This window comes from Panthera tigris, chromosome C2 (genome assembly GCF_018350195.1).
Source record: "Panthera tigris isolate Pti1 chromosome C2, P.tigris_Pti1_mat1.1, whole genome shotgun sequence".
Lineage (NCBI taxonomy): Eukaryota > Metazoa > Chordata > Mammalia > Carnivora > Felidae > Panthera > Panthera tigris.
This window is the reverse complement of record NC_056668.1, coordinates 74,392,068-74,406,560: the sequence shown is the minus strand read 5'-3', so window position 1 is coordinate 74,406,560 and position 14,493 is coordinate 74,392,068. Positions and strand designations below refer to the sequence as shown.

Below are 14,493 nucleotides of genomic sequence, written 5' to 3'. Positions count from 1 at the left end.
TTAACTTTTCCCATATTAGAAATCCTAATACTTTCTGATAGAGAATGTGTATATCTGACTATAAAATTAACGGCTAGCGTTTAAGGGCCCCTACTATGTTCCAGAGGCTATGCTAAGTGTCTTATACACATCATTTCTTTTTTTTTTTTTCTTAATGTTTATTTATTTTGAGAGAGGGGGACAGAGGGCCAATGGGGGGGGCAGGCAGAGAGAGAGGGAGACTGAGAATCCCAAGCAGGCTCTGCACTGTCAGCGAGGAGCCCGCTGCTAGGCTCGAACCCACAAACTGTGACATCATGACCTGAACTGAAATTGAGAGTCAGATGCTCAACTGACTGAGCCACCCAGGCGCCTCTAAACGTTATTTCTTTAAAAATCAATGCAAAATAGTTATCTCTATTTTACAGGTGAAGAAACTGAGCTTCAGAGAAGTAGGGCCCCTTATGTAAAGACCCATAGTTTGTGAGCAACAGCGTGGTAAAATAAACTTAAGTCTGTAAAGCCCCCCATTCTCTGCTCTATAGCATATCACAGTAGTGTGGATTTCATGAATCAAAAAGGATAAAAAACTTTTCTGAATTGCCCAGGTTTCTTCAAAATGATGATGATATATGCAATCATGTTGCATGGAGAGAAATGTAAGCTTGTGAAGTGTTATATTTTATTCAGAATTAATCACTCTCTCCTCTGAGAGTCCACAGCACATTACTCATTTTGCTGCCCTGTAGTGAGGATGTCTCACATTAAATCTAGTCGTTGACACATGCACTCAGCAGACTGTGAGCTCGTTGAGGGAGGAAATCTAGGCTCATACCATTTCCTGTCCCTTACTGAAATTAGTACAGGGCCTGCTATGTGGGAGGACCTAGCAGTTTCAAATTTTTATTTTCAAAGGATACTCATAATTTTTCAGCATTATTTGAATATAATGTGGGTGTGATTCTCCTAAATAGTTGGCTTGCTTTATATTATGGACATTTCAAGTCATGTAACTCAAATTTCCAGAGCCTCCTGAACCCACCTGAACCACATGCAAGATTTTGAATGTGCCTCACGAGGCTTTTAAGGTGAAAAGATCTCTGTCCTCCATGATACTCTCCAAAGGGACCAAGAACCAAAAAAAAAAAAAAAAAAAATTACGATTCTTTGAAGCAATGTTGGAATTTATGTAAGAGATGCATTTACATAATGGATGGAGTCCCTCCTACAGCCTTTTTCTCTGGACAGTACCTCCTTCCACACACTGAAATGGTTGGCCTGAATGGAGCCAAATTACATGACCTCATTTTCATTCACAGAAATGACTGGCTTAAGGTAGACATCTTACTCAAGTTAGGTCAATGAATTTTCTCTCCAAAATATTTGCAAATGAGACACCGAGAGGCTGAGCTAATTAGCTGTGCAAAGACAAACAGAAAGGTTATGGAGATTCAATAATAGAGACACCATTTAGGGTCATTTGCAAGGCGAATGAGTTTAAGTCAGATGAAAACAGAGTGGAAAGGAGAAGAAAGAGACAAGATGGTTTCTTGGAAATAAAAAAAGTGGCCTCTGTTTTTCACTCTTTGGTGTTCTAGTCCTTCTCTGGACTGGGTGCTTCTGAGTTTCTATTCTCAGATTTTTTCTGAGAATTATATTCATAAACATCCCCCTATCTCTATTTTCTTGATCTAATTTGAGTGGGTTTTGTTGAAGAGGATAGAGATGCAGCTAGAACAAATTCCTTTCAAAATGGCTCCTATACCTACTAGGGTCAAATTGAGCTTTAAGACATACATTTTCTTAATTGACTTCTCTGACTTCATTTTACTATTCTGTTTGATTTCCCCTTTAATATAGCTTGTCTTATTAGCTACCTTTGTGTTACCTTAAAATCTTGTAAGAACAAGGCAGGGTATATATAGATATGCAGGTGCATAAAAAATTAAATATGCAATGGTATTGTCTTTGTGCCATACTAATTCAAGCTTGAGGTTAAACACCCTAACCTGGGAACCTGGAAAGAAAAGAGCCTTGGTGAGAGTGATTTTATATTAATCATCCAATTGTCAATGACTACTAACATCTGCAGATGAATGTCCACGGTTCTCAACCCGGTAGTCAAGTTCTATGATCTGACCCAACTCATCTTTTCAAATTGCATCTCCCGCTGTTCCTTTTCACATACGCTACAGTGTGGTCAAATTGAAAAACTCATGCCCCAGCTCTCTCTTGCTCATGCTGCCTCATTCTACTTGAAAAGCTCTTCTTTTGGGAAAAGATTTTTGAAATCTGTCCATCCTTTCTATTTTGGTGCAAATGTTACTTCTTCCATGAAGCCATCCTTAGTATTTCTCTCTTTTCTCCATTGCCATCTCTGCCTATTATCAGAAATAACCTCTTGTTTCTCTGAACTCCCAAAGCACTTGCTGTGTTCTGGCACTCACTACTTTTGACTTTCATTTCCTTCATACATTTGTGTGAAGCCCCCTCCCCAACTAACTCTATACTTCAGTGATCAGTCTTTTCATGCCCCAGACACCTATGTGCCTAACATATAGTAAGAGGTGAACACATCTAAGAGGATGTTGAATGGGGCTTTTCCTCTGTCTGGGGAATTTTACTGAATCTCATATTTGATAATGATAAATCCCAACTGAATGTAAAGAGAGATCATGCCATATCTCTGTTGTACTCACTCAGAGGTATCCATACTGGTCCTTCAAGTGTAGCCATGCCCCTACCCCCAAGCAATTACCTATGTGCCAAATACATAAGAGAAAACCATGCTTTAAAGGAAATTGTTAAGAGCTGCAAGAATTATGGTTATCTTCCTAGCATCACTCCAATCCAGAATTAGGGGAGGTCATAAGAACTACTCTAGGAGAGACCTGAAGTGTCTTGAGGGGGAAGATTGCCTTGCCACCTTCGGTTGCAATATCAGAGGAGAAGGACGGGGGGCAGCAGCGAGAGAAAGCTATATATCTATCCATTAGGTGAAGTGGATGCTATGGAAATTAGCCAGGCTGGGGCTGTGTTGGAAGGAATCTGCCCAGTGGGGGCAGTCTGCGGGGGCTAGGGAGCCAAGCAGTAGAAAAAGTCTTCGTGGTGTTTACCACCAGCAGGCAATTGTTGAAAGGAATCCTGGGGAGTCAGAGGGAAAGAGTACCACCCATGTCAGGAAGGCGTCTAGTCCAGAGCAATTCAAAGGAATCTGAAAAACCCCCAAACTCACCAGTGATCCCATACCAATTGCCTGAAGTTTAGATGCCTGCCACATTAGAGGGTACTCGACAGGACAAAACTACAATACCCCCACGTGTATAAAGGGCCATTTGCTTTTGTTGTTCCAAGGCTCCCTGAGCAAGGGGCCCAAGGAAAGTAGAGAGTATGGCCTTCTCTCCCACTGCTTGCTTCAAGGTCAGGTTTGATCTAGAGGAAGAAAAAGTTTGAACTGGATGCAAACACAAAATGTGAATTTACGATACCTAGACTTTTGATGTCTGAAGATGAAATCATTTTAATACCTGATATTGACCAGGAAGTGATGTGCCCGTGGGATGATTGGGCTTGCAGTGATGGAAAAACAATAGCGTTTGAAGGCAGAGGAGTAAAACACAAACACTACTACCCACGTTTTTGGATTTTGAACCAATCAGCCTAGCTGTACGCATTCTAACTCTGTTCAAGGGCTCACTGAGTTAGCCAGTTATTTCAAAAGAAGAAAAAGAGATTAGGTGCAGGGTGGTATCATTCATCTTGCTGTGAGTGCTTACAGTGTGTGACACACTGTGTTGTACCCTTCACATGCATTGTTTTGTCTGATCCTCACAACCATATGAGAACATTTCATGTCAGAAAATTATTTCATAAATAATTTGCCAAAGTTCTCAGAGATAGGGAGTGGTGGAGAATAGCCATAGCCTTCACCTTTATGCTACTACTGCTAGCTTAGCTCCTGGAAGTTCCTGGTGGGTTTTTTTCTTCTTCTTCTTCTTTTCTTCTTCTTTTATTTAGCATCATCAACCATGTTCACAAGTAAATCATACAAAATGCTTAAAAATGGCCAACGCTGCAAAGGCAATATCATTGACTCAAAATGTTCCAGTCATGTGACCATTAATAATGCACAGAAAAATAGGCTAATGGACTACAAATACACATTTTCACCTTAAGAATCGAAATTGATGTCACTTATGTTTCTGACACTGGTAAATTTTGCCACAGGGTTGATGTATCCGTTTCATGTTTTAAGATGCTACATGAAATTCTCAAGGTTATTAATATTCTGCATTGTCTGATTTTTTAAATCTGTTTTCATAACAGTCTCATTGTTGAACAAGGAAAAAGAGATGACTATGTCATTCTTTTTCTTTGCTCTCTGTTGAGGCAGTCTCCTTTCTCCCTTAAGAGTTAGTATGAAGCCCTGAGTCCTTGGATAAGAAATACTTTATCGCAGTGTCCTCGCAAAGGAAGGAAATGAGCAGTAGCTGCTGTGAGTCACACCTTGCTTTTGAGAGAATTTCTAGAGTTAAATGCTCGCATTTGTTCTCAACATGTCAAAGACCTGGCAAAAATCTGGTTTCATATCAGTGTGAAACATAGCTGAATAATGGAAAGTGACCTTTGGGTTTTAAACATTTCCCTTTCTAGGTTTCTTGTACAATTTTCTATGTACAAGACACAAACCCACAAGGAACTCAGAATACATTGACCATTTTATGAAGCTAAGATTTATTTGCTATCAGGATGTTTTAGTGCCAAATCTCAGGACTTCAAGCCTCCACTTACTGCCAACACCTCTTTCAAAAAATTCACAAGTACAGTGGTTTCAGTAGTAAAGGTGTATCTTTCTCAAAAGCTTTTATTTGTATGAGCATTTCTAGAATGTCATGGGTAAATAAATACAAATAATGCTGTTTACTTTGCTGAAGTACTTACTTGTTAAACAGACCATCAAGGTAATGGCTACGTCTTGCATGAGATACTGGTAATTCCCAAAGAGCTGTAGCTGCTGGAAAGGAAATAAAAGTAAATATAAATGTTGCTTCTGCCATTGTAGCATTTTTATTATTGCCAACTCTCTTTCTGAATGTAATCAGGAAGCAACTGTTATTTTTCTCTCCTCTTTAAAAAGAAAGTAACTTACCTATGATCTTTAGCATCTCATTGTAGATAATGAAGCCAGATCACTATTGTCCCAGTGTTTAACTTAATTCCATGTTAGCAACAAGAGTCAGTCCGTTGGGAAACACCCGGGCTTGGGCCACAGTAATCTGGCAGCTGTAGTCTCAGCCTGGACATTTGAATTCTCGACATAAGATACCCGCTGGGAACTTCAAGCTTAAACATTTGAAATCCAAGCCTCAAATCATTCAACAGGTGTTCCTCTCCATCCTATCCATGGATTGAGTTCACAAATAGTTCTCTTGGGGTCCATTCATTTTTACAAACTGAACAACTGCCACTATTCCCAAGAAAGCCCATTACAGACTTCAGTCTGGTGTGCTTGACTTTCTAAGGTCTGTGTAGACATAGAAGTTGTTTGAAGTTTACATTTATGGAGTCATATATAAAAGTCAGCATATAACCTCCAGAAATTTGCCTTGCAATACCTTTTGCAGCCAGGTCTGTTTATGTGCTTCATAGCTGCTGACTGAGCACTAACTTATAACCTGGTCTGAGCCATTATAGACCAGATTTATGCAAATGAGAAATATTTCTGGATTTTTAGAGTGTGAACCCAAGGCCCTGAAGTTTCTAATTTAAGGTCTCTGGGGGACACTCTTTTCTGGGTCTAAACCATCAGAATGAATGGCTTCAGGCTAGACTATCATTCCAATTCTATGTGTGAAGACTTTGAACTGAGAAATATTTCAGATTTTTAAGAAGATACAAATGATTCCTCATCCTCCATAAAGGGTTCCCAATGGTTCTCATCCTCTAAGTCTCTGTCCTCTTTACATTTCTTTCTCACATCCTTCCTCTTCTTTCCCCCTCAGAATGGTGCAGTTATATATAGGCAGGGTGACACGAAACAGGGAGGAATTTTCACAGGCAGCTTCAGTATTTGTTCCGGAAGCAGTTTTCATAGAACTATGGGGATCTGCCAGCCTGACCTCCCAGAGGCATATAAAGGCTTGGTCAAGGGCAAGATCTAGTATGTTCTTAGTGATAAAGGCAGAATTTGAATCTAGGTTTTCTGACTCCCAGTCCAGTTTCTGTTTCTACCCACCTGGTTGCCCCTTAGCCCTCTGTGTGTGATTCTTGTGCTTAAAAGCCCACCAGATGCTAGAGACCTGTGGTCCTCATTCATGTCTCAAATGTCCCAGGAAAGCAGTATAGTAATAAATGCTCTCTGAAGCACTCCCTGAGTCTGTTGGATCATTTTACTCTAGAGCAAGTTATGACTGAAATAATGAAGATTTTCAACTTATACATATCCCTTCCATATGGCTATTTAATTTGTAAGTGATTATTTTTATCATTTAATTGCAAAAGTCTTTTTTTTTTAATTTTTAAATGCTAATCCTTTACTAATGACATGTCTATGTGTCTAACTTCTGGGCGAGTTCAGAAGTAAAGCTCCAGTATGTGAGTTTTCCTAGTTTTTGAGCCCTTCAAGGTCAAATTCCAGAACTTCTCTTTCTTTTTATCTCTTCTTAGTTTTTTGCCCATAGTTGGAGACCGACTTCTTGTTGAGTTGTATTTACGCTGTTCTGAAGTTCTCTTCATACTCCAAGTGGAGAACTAAATGCTTGAAGAGGTCAAGTATCTTAGGTTATCTAGAAGAAAACAGCACTGCTAGAAAACTGGTCTCTAGCTACTTATTTCTAGCTCCATGCTGTATGTGCAGTTATGTCAAGTTCCGAAGTTTGCAGACATCTGTTTTGAGAAATGTCATTTATTTATAAAACATTAAATCCTGTGTAGGAGCCACACCCCCAAGAACAAACCAAGTATGTAAATGCAATTAAAACTGGGAAGAAATTATTTTGGTTCATACCCAATAGAGCAGTGATGTACCAATAAGTTGGATTATGCCGTACATGGTCAAGTATTTAAATACCCCAAAGGATGAAACCAGAGCAGCTCGGCCTTCTCTGTTTAAGAAAAGATAAAAATAACTGGTTATGCATAATATACATCTCCCAGTCTTTTATATTTCAAAGGGAGTTCAAATTTAATAGCTTGTTAATATACATTCACTTAATCAATGATTCATCGTCTCAATTATTTGTTGAAACACTCATCTGTTCATTCATTTTCAGCTTCTATCATGACCTCACTCATTGACTCACTTTTATTTAGGGCTTATAAGGTACCAGCATTGTGCTAAGAGTCATGGAGGATATAAATGAATCAGGCACAGTCTTTATTTTCAGTGAATTAAAAAGATTAACACATATAGTAGAAACACATGACATTATGATGAGATACAAAATGTCAAGCATTGACTCAGCTGTGACTCTTTACATCCTAACAACAGGCTTCTGAGAACTGAAGTGTGTATGTTTTGGAGTCCCGTGGAGACATTAAGCTAAAGGACAGGTGCTTTTACATGTTAGGAAGTGTGGGTGTGCCTCCAATATGTGAGATGAATTGGGTTTTGTTGGTTTCCATACTCCAGGGAGAACCCATGGTAATAATCTGAGCTGGTGTGCCCTTCAAAAGACACAAAGACAACAGTAAAAACTGCAGGTTAAGAAGTAAATATCCACCCCGCCTTGAAAAATCCTGTTTGGCTGCTATTCCCTTAACTGAGGCTTGGTGTGGTGGTGGGTTATGACAGGCCAAAGAAGACAGCAACACGAGGCAGGAACATGTGATGGAGGGATGGTGAACTTGGCAAACAACCCCTCCTGCAGCCTGCTCTCATCAAAGCAGAAGCGAATTCACATGGGGGGCAGCCCATATCACCACCACCACCACCCCCCCCCCACATTGACATGGGCATTAGTGCTACTTGAAGACTTTGTCAATGAAATGGGGACTCGAGAAGGAAAACCTTAAAAGACAAATAACCACCTGGGCTCAGGCAGGATGAGAATGTTTGGGAGGGATGGGCCAGGATGCGTTGGGCAGATGTTCTCCACCAGGCTGTGAGGCACTAACATTTGTTTTCAGCACAGAGGGTGCAGCAGCAGACAAGCTGAGAGTGGGGCAGGCATGTGGAGCCTAGACCATTTTCTGACATAAACTTGGTGGTTTCATCCTTTTTCTCCTTTTGTGAAGGGCTCAAGAAGCCATTCTAAATAAACTATGGGTCTCCAAAATTACTCCTATAATTATGAATTTTAAGAAGCCAATTCATTTATTTATGCAGCCTACAAACATTCATCCAGTGCTCTGTTGTGTCCAGCTTAGTGCTGGGCACAATAATACAGAAATGAATAAGGTGCAGTCCTTATCCTAAAAGGCTTCCACTCTAGCAACAAGTCAGTCATGTTTCAAAAGATACAAATGAAAACCTGTGGACCTATGCATTTAAAACAGTACCTCGCTGCCCCTCTGGAGGATGTTTTCTCAGAAATAAGCATACATCAAGGATAGCAAGGGTAAAATGAGCCTAACAGAGCTGAACCATATCTAATTTTTATGAATCTAGGAAATAAAAAAGCAAAGAGCTTCCACCTTGAGTCTTACTAAACCATCTGCCACTAGAGAAATTTTACACCATGACGTGTATCTTAAAACACTGCATTCCATTCACAAATGAATTGGGCCATGTGTGTGAGACAGCATCTGAAGTTCAAATTGCACTGCTTCTCAGATGGATCAAATAGGCACTTGTGCAACCATCCAAGAGTTTAAACTCCCTCCACACCTGTTGCTCCAGCTTACCCTCCATAACTCCCACCTGAGAAGCCTCCCAACAGGAGGCTTAAGGAGGCTTGAGAAGCCTGGGCTATTGGGCTCTACACTCTCCAGTTAAAATCCCATTTCTAAATGTGGCTCTCCACTTCTCCCACTTGGAATGTTCTCCCACCTCCTTCCTGTTTACGTACTTCCTATCCATCCTTCAAGTCCCAATTCCCCTCCTGAAACCTTCCCTCCTGGCTTGAGTTACCAATCAGAACTACTGGAACAATTACCATATTGTTTGAGCATTAATTTTTTTAAAGCTAATTTGTTGAGCACTTCTCACTGATCAGGCAGATGACTCTCTGTTTTGTGATTATATTTCTATCTCTCTGTACCTTTATGGAACATGAGTCTTCCAGGACAAAATCTGTCTCATCCTTTATCCACCATACTTCCAAGCACAATATTTTAAAAAGCTCCATGAGTTGTATTGACATAAGGACAGGGTCCTGGGCACTCTCATTTCGTAGTCACTGGCTAGGAACCAAATTTAAGGCAGTAGAGAGTAAGGAGAGGACTTGGAGACAGTCTCCCAAAGACAATCCAGTAAAACATAATGCCTGCTTGGCTATGGATGAAGAAAGGAGAGAGTTCAGATTTCTCTGAAGTTCTGAGGGCTCTGAGGACCAGATAGTTCTCAGAAGCAGAGAACATGGGAGTTAGGAAGAGGAGTCTCCTGCTCTGGAGGCAGAAGAGCTGCTGATGTTTGAGGGTGTGGAAGGACACAGGGACAGGCACCCGAGATCAGAGAGATGTGTCAAGCTATTTGCTATGCAACCAGACACGGGCATAGAATTTCAAGCCTAGCACCTTTAGGTGAGTAACTCCTGCTAGTAGGTGCCCATTCAGATGCACAGATGCACCAGGGGACATGCTGGAGAACTTCATGTTCATCCCTTTGGAATAAACTTCAAGTTTCAGGGATGTCTTCCAAACCACTGGCTGTGAAGATGGCCTAAAGTTACCCCACAGTGTTATAGGGAGCAACAGAAGAGTATGATTTGTGAACAAAATATAAAACCTAACATTTTATTCTTAACTACGTTTAAACTATGAGTAGAGACGAAAATCAGTAATGAGAGCAGAATGGAGGTGAGGGAGCTATCTTGACAAAATAAATGGTCTTTAATTCCTTCCCCTTCCCTCGATTATAAAAGTCTTGCGATCATTTTGGATATTTGCCGATTGGTATCTTGGAGAGATAACATTATCTGGGAGGCTATGTGATGGAGTGTTTTCTTTGTGCTGCCTCACCCTTCCCAATCCCCAGGAGGAAGGTTCCAGTAAGCACCCAACATACAAGATAAGGGAGAAAAGTAAGAAATGCAATCAGTTTTTAAATATCAACTCTACCTTTCAACTGTCCATACAATATAGCCTTTCATCCTTTCAGCCTCGGCAAAGGTCACTTTTTGTGGTTTTTACCAGCATTCCCAAGCAGCACAAATGGCCCCTTAACTGGTGCTCGGATAGCACTGTACCCATACCTCTGTGTGACATTTATCACTTTAAATTGTGGTTGAATTCTGTACAGAGCCAGACAATGAGCCCGTCGGTCATGAGGGTGGAAGGGAACTAGTGGCTTACCTGATGAGATGAGGCACACACGCGATGTTGGCTATTTTCGAGGTGAAAGGGGAGGCCACAGATGCCTCCTGCTCTGACAGCGAAATGCCCGCATGAGCCATTTTCAAAGCCTAGAAGGATAAATCCACGTTACACCCATGACTCCTCGGGCCATGTTCTATTTGAACACCATGAGCTATTCTTCACATTATTGAGTTTATAACCCTGTAACCTTCCAGCCCTGGGTGTCTGTTTACGCTGTCCCTCCACATGGAGTACTATCCCCCTCCAGATCCAGAAAGTCATCAACCAAAGAGGCGCCAGCTAAACGATGCTCCTGGGGCAAAAGAGTGGTGCGTGCGTTCATATGCATGTGTGTGCATTGCTTGTGTGGATGTAGATGTGATAAGCAAAAGGAAGGAATAATTCAAGAAGTCAACTGAAAAGGTGATAGCATTTGGATGGGTATGTGTGGGGGTCTTCCTCATCAACAGTTCTTACACTCAGCAGACCATCTTCACGAACGATAGGAAAAGATATCAAATCCCCACCTTTCCCTGGGCTGCCTGATATAGCCAACCAGTTAACTGTTGGGACAAAGTACGGGGCTCACAGCATCTTCACTGGAGACAGGGACCGAATCGTACTTATCACACATCCTTCTAGGACCTGTGTTGCCTCACTAATATAAAGGCTAACTCATTGTCACAAGACTCGAAATGGCCCAGAGAGTGCGTAGAGCAGACAGTGGCCAATAAGCAGGCCAGAGTCAATTTTTTAATCCCATAAGAATTGTATGAGCATAAAATGAGATTTCGTAGTTCTGTAGTTCTGTAGAACCGCAAAGCATCTGTTTACCGTGGCTGGCACATACTAAATTCATGTTCAATACACATTAGAATAGTTCCTTCTCCCTCTATTCTCTCTTAGTATTTTGTATCTCTATTACATATTTTAAGATCATCTGTTTTATGCTTGGGTTAATATATAATTTTTAATGTTTATTTATTTTTGAGGGAGACAGAGCATGAGCGGAAGAAAGGCAGAGAGAGAGGGAGACATAGAATCCAAAGCAGGCTCCAGGCTCTGAGCTGTTAGTACAGAGCCTGACACAGGGCTCGAACTCACGAGCTGCAAGAGCATGACCTGAGCCGAAGTCGGATGCTTAACCAACCGAGCCACCCAGGGGCCCCTGTTTGGGTTAATATTATGCATGATTCTTTCCACCACTAGATAATGAATTTTAGGGGGGCAGAGACTATGTCCTTTTTTAGCATGATTTGTTTTGTTCTAATTTCTACATAATTATGGGAATGGGTAACTCATTTTAGGTTTTGAAGCGTAGACTAACAACGAGCGTCTTCTCGTGAAGCATAAGGTAGAAAAATTCATAATAGATCTCTAAGCGTGAACACAATTTTTCACAGAACTTAGACGAAAATATTTAAAAAGAGAGGAGCACAACTACCCAGATCCTAAGGATCTAGTAGGCTTTGGAAATACAAAGCAATCCCGTTCAGTTTTGTGCTGAAGATTTTGTACTGAAAATATTTGCTTACGCACATAAATCTTCAAGGTGGGCTATTATTTCAACCATATCTTCAACACTCAGAGTCTAAAACACGTACTGCTTTCTCTTGTGTATGGGAAGGCATCTGCTGAGAATTATTTAATTTAGGCCTCTCTATAGTTTGTAATAGCCACATAGTTTGGTCTGCGATTTCACTGATATGTTATGCATACATGATTTTATACATAATTCAACACTTTAAACCATCAGTTTCAAACGTTTCCTTCACTCGGCCTTTACCACTCATGTGTTCTACTCACCCCACAGTCATTAGCTCCATCTCCGCACATGCCCACGTAGTAACTGCAGGGGACGGATAAAAAACATTAATGCCTTAACGCCTCTCTTGGGTAATTTTCATCACAACCAACTCACACGTGATGTATGTGTGTGTGTTGAACACACGTGGCATCAGGCTCATGGCAAACGACTTGGAGAGCAATATCCCCAGAGGAATAAGGCTGTTGTATTTAAGTTGTTTCCACCATGTGGAAATGACAGTGATTTTGCCAAGGACGGCCACCAAGAAGATTACACATTTCTAAACAAGTCCTGGGTGATTGTATCCATCAGGGCTAAGCTTAAGCGTGTGCAGCCATAATCACAGCACTTCCCACACCTGATGCACCGAATAACCTGATCCATCTGTGTTTTTTGGTGGCTGATGCCACTGGAAGTTTAGACACTAGGATGAGAAACCTTTGGGAAATGGTTGAACAGAAAGAACCAAAAGCATATACACATAATCTTGAGGCATTCTGGAGTGATATGAGAGCATATGCTCCTAATCTCTACCAGTTTGGTGTGCAAACACCACAGCATGAATAGAAGAGTAATAACAAAACCAATACAGGCAAAAAATAAAGTTCTGGGACAGTTTCCTTATGATTAACTGACACATAAGAGATGGTCATTTTTATAAGTCAAAAATGGTCAAAAACAAACAAACTCATAAGATTCAACCCAATATTTGGCAGGTATATACGAAAATATTCTTATAAACATTTCATGGGCTCACACGCATGTCATGACTGTGTACATTTGCTGAAGTGGGTCCTTTTCTTCAGGCTCAAATCACATATTTAGTCTCTATATCACACAAAGAATCTTACATCTTCAAGTGCTCCCTGAATTCAGAAGACAACTCAGACAACCTTATGTGCATTGTCAGTGATAAAGTCAGGAGGAATAAGATGGGGAAATCGAGAAGACAGTTCATTCCGAGACAGCATATTTTCCTGAACTGATTTTTCTTTAAGGGAATATAGCTTTTCAAAAGTAAGCATATAAATTGGCAAAATTTCTTAGGCATTTGAGATGGGTAAAATTACTTTCTTCGCCCATTATCATATAATGACCATGTAAGTAAAATAGTCACTTAAACACTGGCTACTAACCCAGCCTCAAGGCATTATGGGAGTTGACAGGCATTCTCTTTAAAACTTCCCAAAGAATGTTTTGGCAACACAAAATAATAGTGAAAGGCAGTCTCCTGATTTTAGCTACTACTTGTCAGTAATTATATGAAGTTTCACTACTCTCTTTCCTTTTCACTTTCTGGAAATATGTAGCTCAGAAATTATAACATTCCCAGAAAATTATAGGTAGGTCTGGTCTCAAGAAGAACCATTTCACTCTGATGTACATGGTTATCTATATTTTGAAGGAGATAAAAAAAAAAAAGGACTTTTTTTTTTTTTTTTTTTTTACTTTGGCCTCCATACCCAAACCATGGCCAGGGCCAGATATAGTGAGACTATCATTCCACCTCTTTCCTACTGGTCCTGGAATCATTCACATATCTTCTAATGGACCAACCTCAAATAATTCCAAGGGATGACCCACACACTTCCTCATTTTTCTCATTCTGAGATATATAAGCCCCTATTTTTTCTATTCCCCACATCCAAGCAGAGGATCTTCCTTTAAGTTATGCTGTATGGGCCACAGAAGGAATGCTGTATGGGGTAGGCAGCTTCCAAATGGCTCTATGATTGCCATCTCCTGGTGTTCAAGACGTTATATAAAGCCCTTCCCTGGGTGTGGGCTAGACTCAGTGAAGTGCCTCTTATTAGAGAATACTGTGCTGTATTAGAGTATTAGTGCTGTATTAGAGAATACAGCAAAAGTGATGCGATGTATCTTCTGAGATGAAGATATAAAAAATGGTGATCTCTCTCCTCTCTTTTGATCACTCTTGTGGATGCTAGCTACCACACTATGAGCTGCCTTATGAAATGATCCATGTAGCAAGGAGCAGAGGGTGGCTTCTGTCTGTCCAACAGCTACAGGGAACTAAATCCTGCCAACAGCACGTGAGGGAGGTCGGTGGCGGGTACCTCCTCCTCCAGCACTGAGGTAGCTGCAGTCCTGCCTAACACGCAGCTTCAGCCTTGTGAGAGGCCTGAGCCGGAAAAGACTCAGCTCAGCACACCTGGCTCTCTGACCCGTTGGAATGTAAAAATAATATGTGGTGTTATTCTAAGCCACTAAATGTGGGGCTAATTTGTTAC

General features: G+C 40.8%; 1 protein-coding gene across 1 annotated transcript in view; it reads right to left on the bottom strand.

Annotated features, from left to right (window-relative positions):
* The window catches only part of ATP13A5 (ATPase 13A5), a 35,729-nt gene that overhangs the window by 17,568 nt on the left and 3,668 nt on the right, over positions 1–14,493 (bottom strand). The window contains exons 3-6 of the mRNA XM_042998340.1: positions 12,241–12,283; positions 10,432–10,541; positions 6,986–7,082; positions 4,921–4,990 (exon numbers count right to left, since the gene is read on the bottom strand). Of these exons, the coding sequence (XP_042854274.1) occupies positions 4,921–4,990; positions 6,986–7,082; positions 10,432–10,541; positions 12,241–12,283 (320 nt within the window). The remainder of the gene's footprint in view (positions 1–4,920; positions 4,991–6,985; positions 7,083–10,431; positions 10,542–12,240; positions 12,284–14,493) is intronic.